Source organism: Anolis sagrei, chromosome 5, assembly GCF_037176765.1.
Source record: "Anolis sagrei isolate rAnoSag1 chromosome 5, rAnoSag1.mat, whole genome shotgun sequence".
Lineage (NCBI taxonomy): Eukaryota > Metazoa > Chordata > Lepidosauria > Squamata > Dactyloidae > Anolis > Anolis sagrei.
The window spans coordinates 94,133,753-94,146,505 of NC_090025.1; the positions used below are offsets into that span (position 1 = coordinate 94,133,753).

Below are 12,753 nucleotides of genomic sequence, written 5' to 3' on the forward strand. Positions count from 1 at the left end.
CTGAGAGAAAGCCCGAGGTTGTGGGAGGAGTGGGACTCAAACCCAGTTGGAAGCAGGTTATTTTAACCCACTTCCTCCTGAGTTTTTGATACGTGTGGAAGGGCCCTTGAAGATGAACCAGTGTAAATGGGAGCCTGTGCATTCAGGTAGCTGTAGTCTGTCCTCAGTATAATTCAATCAGAAATCACATTTTGTTCATGTTATTAGGCCTAATTCACAGCACATTTACACATCACTCATATGAAGTAGGACCTCCATGTTCTTTAGACAGCGGGTGAAATTGTGTCCATGAAAGGACAAATTCTAGGAACCTGGTTATAACATTGTTCCTCATGCCTCTGGAGTGGTTTCTGAAAGCTTACATTGAACTTTCTCCAAATGTTTAGTCTGACATGCTTCCAAACTTCCTTTTGATTGCACAGATGGAATATCTGTTGTTTATGTGTAGCCATATTGGTTATTAAACTGCTGCTACTGCTTTAGTTTATTTGGGGATGGAAGTGTAAAAAGTCTTTATTTTAACTAATAAATGTCTTTATTAAGCTGATATTGTTAGATTTTTTCTAAGCAACTCCCATTTGTGTTTCATGTGTAAATTGACAACACATTATGGCACCCTCTACATTTGCATACTTCTTACCTGTTGAGGCCACTTCTTTCATCTTCAAGAAGGTAATTAGTCTTTTTATTCCTTTATTTGAGACTATTTATGAAATTCCAACCTCTATAATAGCTGCTAGCTCATACCCACACATGAAAGCCAGCTTTGCGAGGCTGCTGAAACTAAGGATTTATCTACATGGGCCAAAAGTGGTATTCACCATGGACCATGCCACATTAGCCATCAGATTTGCCATAGATAATGGCAAATCAATTGGGGCCTGGCAACCGAACCCATCGCCCCAAGCCTTACATTGCCTGGCTTCCTCCTTACCCATCCCATACGAGGAAGCGTCTACTGCTAGGCTTTCTCCTATTGTTGCCAATGCAACGTGAGAAGCTTCCTGTATTACTGCTGTGGCAACATATGCTAGCCTCTTCCCTTTTGTGCCAGAAGTTGATATACATCATGAGATAGGTGCTAGCAGGCTCCGTGGCAAAAGTGAAGAGGAACCAGCGAAAGCTGTTGAATCTGACTAATCTGAAGAGGTTGCTTGAATGCATCACTAGCAGTCTTTATCATGCACAGTAGCCATCTGCGTTGCCATCTTTATGCAGATGACACACAACTCTACTACTCCTTTCCACCTAACTCCAAGGAAGCCTCTCGGGTGCTGGACGAGTACCTGGTGGCTGTGGCTGTCTGGATGAGGATGAATAAACTGAAGATTAATCCCGACAAAATAGAGGTCCTTCTGGTCGATCATAAACCACATCGGGGTATAGGGTGGCAACCTGTACTGGACGAGGTTACACTCCCCCTGAAGACACAGGTCCGCAGTTTGGGTGTCCTCTTGGACTCATCACTTATGCTTGAAGCTCAGGCGTTGGCTGTGGCCAGGAGGGCTTTTGCACAACTGAGACTCGTGCGCCAACTGTGACCGTACCTCGTGAAGGCTGATCTGGCCAGGGTGGTCCATGACTTGGTCACCTCCAGATTGGACTACTGCAATGCACTCTACGTGGGGCTGCCCTTGAAAATGGCTTGGAAATTCCAACTGGACCAACAGGCGGCGGCCAGGTTGTTAACTGGTGCTCCTTACAGAGAGAGGTCAACCCTCCTGATTAAGGAGCTCCATGGGCTGCCGTTCATTTTCCGGTCCCAATTCAAGGTGCAGGTGCTTACCTACAAAGCGCTAAATGGTTTGGGACCTGCCTACCTGTGTGACCACATCTCCGTATGTGAACCCACAAGATCTCTCCAATCATCTGGAGAGGCCCTGCTCATGATCCCACCTACGTCGCAAGTGCATTTGGTGGGGACGAGGGACAGGGCCTTCTCTGTGGTAGCCTCCCGACTCTGGAACTCTCTCCCCAAGGACATCAGACAAGCCCCAACGTTGGCAGTCTTTAGGAAGAGCTTGAAGACTGTTCCAGTGTGCCTTTCCAGAATAGGAAACTCCTAGTATCATGTCCCAAATGCACTTTATTAGAGACTTAAGATTGTCTGCACACCGCACCTATTTCTAAAAACCTATCAATTTCTCCTGTCATGTCCAGCACTTTTTAAATTTTATTCATTACATTTGTTTTTAAATGTGTCATGGTGTTATTGTCTAATGTTTATTGCTATTGCTTTAATGTTTATTTTTTGCTTTATGAGAAGGAGGACAGTTCTCAGCCTGATAATGATAATGAACAAGCAGGGAAACAGGCTGACACTAACGAACAGACTGACCTTGATGAAATGGGAACCTTAGATCGGGCTGATGGTTTGGAATTCAGAGTTTGAAGGAGTGTAAGAATAGCTAACAGGAAGGAGGCCAAAGACCAGAGAAATGCCTTCATGTATTAAGGGTATTAAGCAGTGTGTTTGAGACCAAATCTTTGTCAAAGCAACTTTGCGTTTTACCAAGAAGTTTGCCTTTGCTTGTATGGATTATCTTGCAGTCCTTGTGTTCATGTTTTCAGGACTTTGTCATGTTCTCTTTGGTTCTTGTTTTGCTGGTGCCTTTTTGGATTAATCTTCAAAGTGCTTTTTTATATTGATCTTTTGAAACATTACCTTTGCTTTTAAGAACCTTTTACCTGTTGGGGTTCAGCCTGAGTTTGAACTTGAACCTGATTCTCTGTTTGTTCCTTCTGATGCTAATGAATATATATTTACTGATGCTAATGAAAATGTACCTCTTGATGCCAATGCTCCTAAAATTAGTGAGGAAGAAACTTCTGTAGATTTGGAAAATGCCAATGCTCCTGAAATTAGTGAGGAAGAAACTTCTGTAGATTTGGAAAATGAAAGTACCAGTGCTCATGAGAATGTTTCAGAGGGAAGCCATGAACTTTCACTCCCTTTTGCACCTGGTAACTCTAATGAGAACAGAAGGGGCCAGATCTGGCAAGACAGAAGTAAATCACTCAGCTTGCGAAGGTCTTCCCTATTAAGAGAAAAGCAAACAATGGCTTCAAAGCAGAGGGGCGGTTCACGGAACCAATTCTTTGGCTTGAAGTGCCTTGCGCCGGGCTGACTTTCTCAGTTCAGGCATCGTTTCAGATTGATGAAGACCTTGGCAGTTCTCCCGGTTTTCCTGGCCATTGTCTTGAAAGATTTCTAGGATATCAAGTACAGTTAGTGGATTGCTAACAGGTTCCAGTATTTTACAGTGTGGCTTTGGGTTTTGTTTTTGTCCATTTAAATTCATGTTTGCTGATTTTGCTGTGGCTTTTGACTTGCATTTTTCCTTTATTCTGTAACCATTGTTTTTCACAGTCAAGTGTGGTGGATAGTTATCTTAGGGCCTCGTTTCCTGCTCTGGATTGCAACATTACCTTTTATTTTTAATAAACTATAAAGACTTCTGGCAGTGTGCAGTTTGGTGTTTTTCAGCAAGGTGAATCTACTCTGAGGCGCGACACACCCTGAGAAATCATTCCTATCTACCACAAACTCACAGCACTCTGACTACTATAGATGCCAAATATTCCTACACAAGTGAATCAAATTTAAAGGATAATAATGGGCAGTGTTGAAGATTGAGCCCTCCATCTTTAGAGAATTCAAGTCTGAGGAAGAAGAAAAAGGAAAGGAATAAGGCAAACCTGATGGAAAAGTTTTCAGATTTTATTACCGACATCTTTATGTTAATTAATACTGCTGTGAAAACCATCTGTTGCACTGAATGTAACCATAATATACAACATAGAAATGCAATCTAAGTAAATTACAACAAGGAGTTACAAAAAGTTTCATTAGTAAGAAAGCCACCTAACATGGCAATGGATCCTTCCCTCACTGCTGAGTCAACATGATGTCATTGGCAGTTGTGGTTATTTACACATCCCTTAGGACTGTTTATCATAGAGGGCTCCTAAAGCTGTCCTAATAAGAACATCACTATTTTCACTGTACAGTCCTCAAAAATAATATAGTACATCGGTTCTAGAAAAAAAAAAGCTAGTCCTTTTAAAAAGTTTTTTTCCAGAATGCACAGAAATGTGCAATACTTCCTAACAGTCTAGGAATGTGTAAACTGGCTGTATGTTTACAGAGATGAGGTGGTGGAATCCACGACTTCTCTTCCGTTGCAGACAGTCGGAACGTACACGTTTGCTGAAGCTGAAAGGAGAAGAAGTCATCATTAGCAAGACATCATTCTTAATTAGACATTTACTTATTTGCCTTGACATCAAGGAATATTGGGTGATGAGCTAGAAGTCCTGAGGAGAGCGACTAAAATGATAAAAGGTCTGGAGAACAAGCCCTATGAGGAGCGGCTTAAGGAGCTGGGCATGTTTAGCCTGAAGAAGAGAAGGCTGAGAGGGGATATGATAGCCATGTATAAATATGTGAGAGGAAGCCACAGGGAGGAGGGAGCAAGCTTGTTTTCTGCTTCCCTGGAGACTAGGAAACAGAAGAATGGCTTCAAACTACAAGAGAGGAGATTCCATCTGAACATTAGGAAGAACTTCCTGACTGTGAGAGCCGTTCAGCAGTGGAACTCTCTGCCCCGGAGTGTGGTGGAGGCTCCTTCTTTGGAAGCTTTTAAACAGAGGCTGGATGGCCATCTGTCAGGGGTGATTTGAATGCAATATTCCTGCTTCTTGGCAGGGGGTTGGACTGGATGGCCCATGAGGTCTCTTCCAACTCTATGATTCTATGATTCTAAGTGCCTAGTCCAGCTAGGACAGAGGTTTAAACCATTTTAAAAACTGCTAAGACTCCTGGGTATGTAATTGGTCTCAAAACTGAACCCTGGTTTTGGTGTTGGGCAGGAATACATTTACATAGGTAAAACTAGTATGCCAACTGCACCTCTTCCTAGTGATGGTGACACATGGCTTGATGATATTTTGCTTCAATTACTGGAATGCACTCTACATAGGGCTGACTTGGGAAATCACAGTCATCCCTCCGCATTTGCTTGACTTAGGGTTACAGGGTCCCCATGAAAGAGGAAACACTGCAAATAAAATCCCTCTCTCTTTTTGATCTGAGAGTACACTTTCTGGGTATTTGTAGATCTTCCAGCATGACCTCATGGTCAACCTCTGCCAGACGTTGACCACAGAATCATGGTGGAAAACCTACAAACGTCCAGAACAGGAGTTCTAAAACTGTGCTCTGAGGAGCCCTTGGGGCTCCATGTATGATAGTGAGGGGCTCTGTGGCACCATGCGACTTATATTATTTATTTATTTATTTATTTTATTTATGAGGTCACTACCTCTGAGGATGCTTGCCACAGATGCAGGAGAAATGTCAGGAGAGAATGCCTCTAGACCAGCGGTTCTCAACCTGGGGGTCGCGACCCCCAAGGGGGTCGTTTGGCCATTTCGGGGGGGTCGCGAGGCTGCCTCCTTTGGCCCCGCCCCCAAGTCTTTGGCCCAACCTCCAAGGCTTTGCACGAGGCCAGGCCTAGTGTGAAGGAGCCCTCACCTGCTTCACACTCTCGTTGGCCAGCAAGGGCGCATTCCAGGCGAGGGCTCATTCGCGTGAAGCCTGACCTTGGGCAAAGCTTGCCTCGCCTGCTTTGCATTCTCGAAAATAATTTTATGGTTGGGGGTCACCACAACATGAAGAACCATATTTAGGGGTCACAGTGTTAGAAAGGTTGAGAACCACTGCTCTAGACCATGGCCATATAGCCCGAAAAAACCTACAACAACACAGTGATTCTGGCCATGAAAGCCTTCGACAATACAGCAAAGTTATCCTTTGCAATAATAATATGAAGTAGTTATATCTTTGTTAGTGGGGGCAATAATTAATCTCAAGAAACTAGTTATCTGTGAAATGTAAAATCTGTGGCGTGAGCAGGATGGATATTGAATTCGGTGCACACCAAAGATGCCCATTTGGATGGTCCAGCAACTGTAATCTGGCCCTAGGAAAATAGGGGGGGGGGGGTTCAAGAAAATTAGAGTGGCTCGGGATTTTGAAGATGGACATTAATAATTCTGGGAACAGCTTCACCCTCACCAAGTTCATGGCCAGGTCAAGGCCAAGTTCAATGCCAAGTTCATGGATAGAAGTTTATGCTCAGTTATGGTGGTGGTAGGTAGATTTAGTGTCTAATTAGGTGACAATAATAAAAGTTGCCCTTAGTTAACCCAAGCACGTGTGTGGCCTCTTTATTTGCGACGGTGGTGGGGCAATAATACGTAGTCTTTCTCCACTGTTTAATGGTGCAATACCTCTGTGGTTGTAGCAGAAACTAAAAAAGAGCAAAGTTATCCTTTGCAATAATAATATGAAGTAGTTATATCTTTGGGTTGTTGTAGATTTTTTCGGGCTATATGGCCATGTTCTAGAGGCATTTCTCCTGACATTTCACCTGCATCTATGGCAAGCATCCTCAGAGGTAGTGAGGTCTGTTGGAAGTAGGAAAATTGGTTTATATATCTGTGGAATGACCAGGGTGGGACAAAGGACTTTTGTCTGCTGGAGCTAGGTGTGAATGTTTCAACTGACCACCTTGATTAGCATTTGATTGCCTGGCAGTGCCTGGAACAATCTTTTGTTGAGAAGTGATTGGATGTCCTTGTTTGTTTCCTCTCTGTTGTGGTGCTGTTCTAATTTTAGAGTTTTTTTTTAATACTGGTAGCCAGATTTTGTTCATTTTCATGGTTTCCTCCTTTCTGTTGAAATTGTCCACATGCTTGTGGATTTCAATGGCTTCTCTGTGTAGTCTGACATGGTGGTTGTGGGAGTGATCCAGCATTTCTGTGTTCTCAAATAATATGTTGTGTCCAGGTTGGTTCATCAGGTGCTCTGCTATGGCTGACTTCTCTGGTTGGAGTAGTCTGCAGTGCCTTTCATGTTCCTTGATTCGTGTTTGTGAGCATAGGGACTGCCAAACGCAGCGCACAAACACGAATCAAGGAACACGAAAGGCACTGCAGACTACTTCAACCAGAGAAGTCAGCCATAGCAGAGCACCTGATGAACCAACCTGGACACAGCATATTATTTGAGAACACAGAAATGCTGGATAACTCCAACAACCACCATGTCAGACTACACAGAGAAGCCACTGAAATCCACAAGCATGTGGAAAATTTCAACAGAAAGGAGGAAACCATGAAAAAGAACAAAATCTGGCTACCAGTATTAAAACATTCTAAAATTAGAACAGCACAACAACAGAGAGGAAACAAACAAGGATATCCAATCACCTCTCAACAAAAGATTGCTCCAGGCACCGTCAGGCAATCCAATGCTGATCAAGGTGGTCAGTTGAAACATTCACACCTAGCTCCAGCAGACAAAAGTCCTTTGTCCAACCCTGGTCATTCCACAGATATATAAACCCTTTTTCCTACTTCCAACAGACCTCACTACCTCTGAGGATGCTTGCCATAGATGCAGGCGAAACGTCAGAAGAAAATGCCTCTAGAACATGGCCATATAGCCTGAAAAAACCTACAACAACCCAGTGATTCCGGCCATGACAATACAGTTATATCTTTGTTAGTGGGGGCAATAATTAATCTCAAGAAACTAGTTACCTGTGAACTGTAACTAGTTACATTCAAGCTTTGGTCTGGCAGACTCTTGTATAACTAGGACTTCAGGTTCAGTCAATTAACACTTGAATTGGAGTCTCTTAATTAAATGTTTGCAACTTCAGCTTTCAAAGATAGAAATGGAGACTGAAGCTTGCCTGAAGGCACTCTCTGAGTCCTTGGAGAAACAGATTTGAAGTCCAAGCAATAATTATACATCTTGTATGTATTGTCAAAGGCTTATACATCTTGTACTTTACCTGCTGGATCACGCTGGCTTTGATTTCGAGCATTAGAGATGATTAAGAAGACCTTTTTTTGTTAAGTTGCATTGCATTTATCATATTTGAAAATTAAAGAAAACAAAAGAGGAAACATCCTTCTTTGCTCACATACAGTCTATATACCTTCCCACTGAAATTATCATCTGATATTTCTGGGGCTGCTAATAGCTTCAGGGCAGGTAGAAATTCAGCAAGTGAAGTGTTTCCAGGACATGGCATATTGGCACACCAATCTCTGAATTGTTGTAGGTTTTTTCAGGCTGTATGGCCATGGTTGGACTGGATGGCCCATGAGGTCTCTTCCAACTCTATGATTCTATGATTCAGAGCTGCAAACATGACAAAAATAAGGTGATGTTGCCCTCTGGGCTCTGGAGCATGCATATCCCATGGAATCGTAGTGGAGAAAAGGTCAATGGAGGAATGAGGAGAACAGCACTGACCCTCTTAGGGGAAAGAGAAAAACATACTTTTTATTCATTAGTTACCTTGAGAATATGTGGTTCCTGTCCCACTGACACTGAATCTGTTGAGATGCAGTCTGTGCGTGACCACATTCTTCTGTGGCTGGAAGAGGACTATATGCACTTTGGGAGCAAACAGACATCCCAAGACAACAAAGCCGCTCAGACTTACGGAGATACACATGGTTGTGGTCTGAACCTGAATGGAGAAAACTGCTGCAGAATCAGTGGAGACATTCAAGCGACCCCCTTCCCCCTTTCCCACCCATTTCCATAAGCTACAAAAAAGAGGAGCCGGTACACGACGCATGCGCTCGTTGTGGTATGCACGCGAACTACTAGTGCCTACAACAAAACGGACCTTACTTTAAAAATACCCCTCGTATGTATCTCTCTATCTATCTATCTATCTATCTATCTATCTATCTATCTCTATCTATCTATCTCTATCTATCTATCTATCTATCTATCTATCTATCTATCTCTATCTCTATCTATCTATCTCTATCTATCTATCTCTATCTATCTATCTCTATCTATCTCTATCTATCTCTATCTCTCTATCTATCTCTCTATCTCTCTATCTATCTATCTATCTATCTCTATCTCTCTATCTCTCTCTATCTATCTCTATCTCTCTCTCTATCTCTATCTCTCTATCTCTCTATCTATCTCTATCTCTATATCTCTCTCTCTCTATCTCTATCTCTCCCTCTCTCTCTCTCTCTCTCTCTCTCTCTCTCTATCTCTCTCTCTATCTCTCTCTCTATCTCTATCTCTCTATCTCTATCTCTCTATCTCTATCTCTCTATCTATCTGTATATCTCACACCAAACCAAACATAACTACAACAAACACATATTGCGACTTCCATTCATCTTCTTGGTGGTGTTCCAAATTGTATATGTAAAAAAGGAATACAAAGTTTTTCTATAGGTCCCCCCTTCTAACCAAAGTTATTAATCTCTCTAGATTATGTTTTCAATCTGAATATTTTTGATTACTTTTCCCCCAATATTCTGCTCTATCTTAAGTACCCAAAATGACAAGGACATCACATTCTTTAGGCACACTCATGTTTCTGCTGATCTCTCCTAGGGCTGAAAAAGAAGGTGTCAAAGGACGGAGGAAGATAGAGTTACCCTACTTTCACCTGTTTGGGGAGGTGGAGTAATGGAAGGGGAGTTTCTCACCTTTGCCTCTTTTCACTGCCTTCTCGCTGAGTCCTTATTCCAGCATTGACCATAAATAAGACAGGAAAGCCTAGAGAAGACAATTATGCTGGGGAAAGTGGAAGGCAAAAGGAAGAGGGGCTGACCAAGGGCAAGATGGGGGGATGGCATCCTTGAAGTGACTGGACTGACCTTGAAGGAGCTGGGGGTGGTGACGGCTGATAGGGAGCTCTGGCGTGGACTGGTCCATGAGGTCATGAAGAGTCGGAGACAACTGAACGAATGAACAACAACAAATGTTTTTGTCTTCCCCCACCCCGACTTATACTTTATTATATATGAAACTTTGCATTAATCTGATGTGCCTTTTAAAGTGGGTTACATTGGTAGAAAATGGCCTTCTTCATTTTAAAAAAAATTCTGAAAGCTATTTTTTTTTTTGCTGAAAATGGTGATGGAGGACTTACCCTGTAGTCGCTCGATGTCACGTAAAAGATTGGAAGAAAGGCCAGCCAAATAATGCATGTTGTGTACATTGTGAAGCCAATAAACTTAGCTTCGTTGAAATTTTCTGGGCACTTCCTCGTTTTGAAGGCATACACAGTGCATAAGACAACAAGGATGACATCGTATGTTAAAGAGATCAACATACTGGAATCCTTGACATTGCACTTCAGTATGACAGTCTGTCGTTTCTCTGGGAGGGTGTACCGGCGAGTGCCTGGAGCCTCCAAAATGAGCCACACAGACACCATCACAATCTGCACCATGATGAGGCTCAGGCAGATGAGGACCTGAGAGCGTGGGCTGATGAATTTAGGCCTCTGAGCCCCATTTTTCACCCCATCAAATATTCTGGCAATGCAGTTTGTTTTCGTCAGGAGGGCAGCATAGCAAATGGCAAAGGAAGTGCCTAAGCCTAGACGGCGCAAGGTGCAGATGATGGGTGAAGGCTTGGCAATAAAAAAGAAAGTCATGCTGTAAGAGAGGAATACTCCAAAGAGGAGGATGTAGCATAGCTCACGGCCTGAAGCTTTAACCAAGGGGGTGTTGTTATGCTTTACAAATACCCCCATAACAAGGAATGTACAAATGAAGCCCAAACATGCAATGGTCACAGGACCTATTGCCCAGGCGTCTTCCCATTTGATGTAGTCTTCTGGTAGGTCATAGCAGTTGGACAGATCAGTGGTGGGCCATCGCCCAGGCCCACAGTCTTTACAGGTGAACTCATCAGCCAGGTACTCATACGATTCACAGGGAATGCAAATCCAACAGCAGACATCACCTGGTTGCATGTTCTTCATCTCATTGGGTGCACAAGGATCGCTGCACTGGGCAGTGGGGATAAGGCCTCGGGACCACTGGATGGTGTCTACATCGAGAGTCAAGGTTTCCGCCCACTGCCCGACTTTCAAGTAGGAGAATTTCCCTCCATTGTGTTGGAAATTGAAGACATTGTAACGCCCGATTCCATCTCCATAAACGTCAAACTTGACAATGTTGTCTGCTGATTTGGAAGAACTAAAAGGGGCTGTTGGAAATATGAAATAAATAATGCTTCTAGTCAGTGAATGAGTTTTTCCTTTGCATATCCACAAACAATCACATTAACATTAATAAACATAAAAGCAGGAAATTGGTGTTGGTTAAACTTTTCTTTCTACAGAATTATACAGATTACTTAAAAAATAAATTATTTTTTTTATTTCTGGAGCAATTTCCCAGTTATTACTTCCCTTTAGAAATTCCATGTTTCAGATGTTCATCCCATACTTTTGAGTTACTGGGGAAAGGGTGAGATTTCAAATTATTTTCTTCTGCAGAAAACTAAAAAAAGTAGCTTCTTCAGCTTCTTCAAGGTGAGTTCTGGTTTTTCTTAAGCATTTATTTCTTGTCACAGATCATGGGATATATCCAAGAAATAATAATAATAATAATAATAATAATAATAATAATAATTTCCATTAAGAAGTGGCAACCTGCTGTGTCCTTCACACAACACAAGCTTCAGCCATAGGGGTGAGATATTTTGCTGTTTCTAAAGGGTTGGTTTTTCCAATGATTTCGAACCGATTAGCAAGAGACTTATTTTTAAATCCCCCACATAGAGATGGGCCAAGTGGCCATTATCCCAGTGTGATGTTAATTGTTGGTGCCCGCTTTTACTGCCTGTATGTAAATAAAATAATGACACAGTGTGTGAGAGGAGCCAAAATGCCCATTTCCCCAGGTCGCCACTGCAGAGGATTGGGGGAAAGATTAATTTAAAACCACTACTTATGATCGCCAACCTAGCAGTTCGAAAAAATGCAAATGTGAGTAATGAATAGGTACTGCTCCGACGGGAAAGTAATGGCACTCCATGCAGTCATGCCGGCCACATGACCTTGGAGGTGTCTATAGACAACGCAGGCTCTTCAGCTTAGAAATAGGGATGAGCACCACACCCCAGAGTCAGACATGACTGGACTTCATGTCAGGGGAAAACCTTTACCTTACCTTACTTATGATCGCCAAGGGTCATGGTTGCAAATGACCTCAGTGCCACCTTAAGAAAGGTACTTCTATTTCAGTAGAATAAGCTTGAGTGCAAATGACCCCAGTCCCACCTTAAAATTGTTCAGCACTCTATGGTGCTGAACAATTTTAGACCAATCTCCAACCTCCCTTTTTTGGGTAAGGTGCTGGAGCGGGTGGTTGCCTCCCAGCTCCAGGGCTTTTTAGATGACATCAACTACCTAGATCAGTCACAGTCTGGTTTCAGGCCTGGTCACGGTACCAAGACAGCCTTGGTCGCCTTGGTGGATGACTTCCGTAGAGAGCTAGACAGGGGGAGTGTGACCTTGTTGGTTCTTTTGGACATCTCAGTGGCTTTCGATACCATCGATGATGGTATCCTTCTGGGTCGACTCTCTGGGATGGGTCTCGGGGGCATCGTTTTGTCGTGGCTCCGATCCTTCCTGGAGGGTCGATCCCAGATGGTGAAGCTGGGAGACGCCTGCTCGGACCCCTGGCCTTTGACCTGTGGGGTCCCACAAGGCTCTATTTTGTCTCCCATGCTCTTTAACATCTACATGAAACCACTGGGAGAGGTCATCCGGAGTTTTGGAGTTAGGTGCCACCTCTATGCAGATGACACACAACTTTTTTACTCATTTCCACAGGTGGCAACCTGTGTTGGACGGGGTTACACTCCCCCTGAAGCCACAGCTCCGCAGTTTGGGA

General features: G+C 43.1%; 1 protein-coding gene across 1 annotated transcript in view; it reads right to left on the reverse strand.

Annotated features, from left to right (window-relative positions):
• Positions 1–3,700: 3,700 nt before the first annotated feature.
• GRM3 (glutamate metabotropic receptor 3) overlaps positions 3,701–12,753 on the reverse strand; it is a 231,749-nt gene continuing 222,696 nt past the window's right edge. Inside the window, exons 4-6 of the mRNA XM_067468900.1 lie at positions 9,993–11,059; positions 8,378–8,552; positions 3,701–4,216 (exon numbers count right to left, since the gene is read on the reverse strand). Of these exons, the coding sequence (XP_067325001.1) occupies positions 4,143–4,216; positions 8,378–8,552; positions 9,993–11,059 (1,316 nt within the window). The 3' untranslated portion in view covers positions 3,701–4,142. The remainder of the gene's footprint in view (positions 4,217–8,377; positions 8,553–9,992; positions 11,060–12,753) is intronic.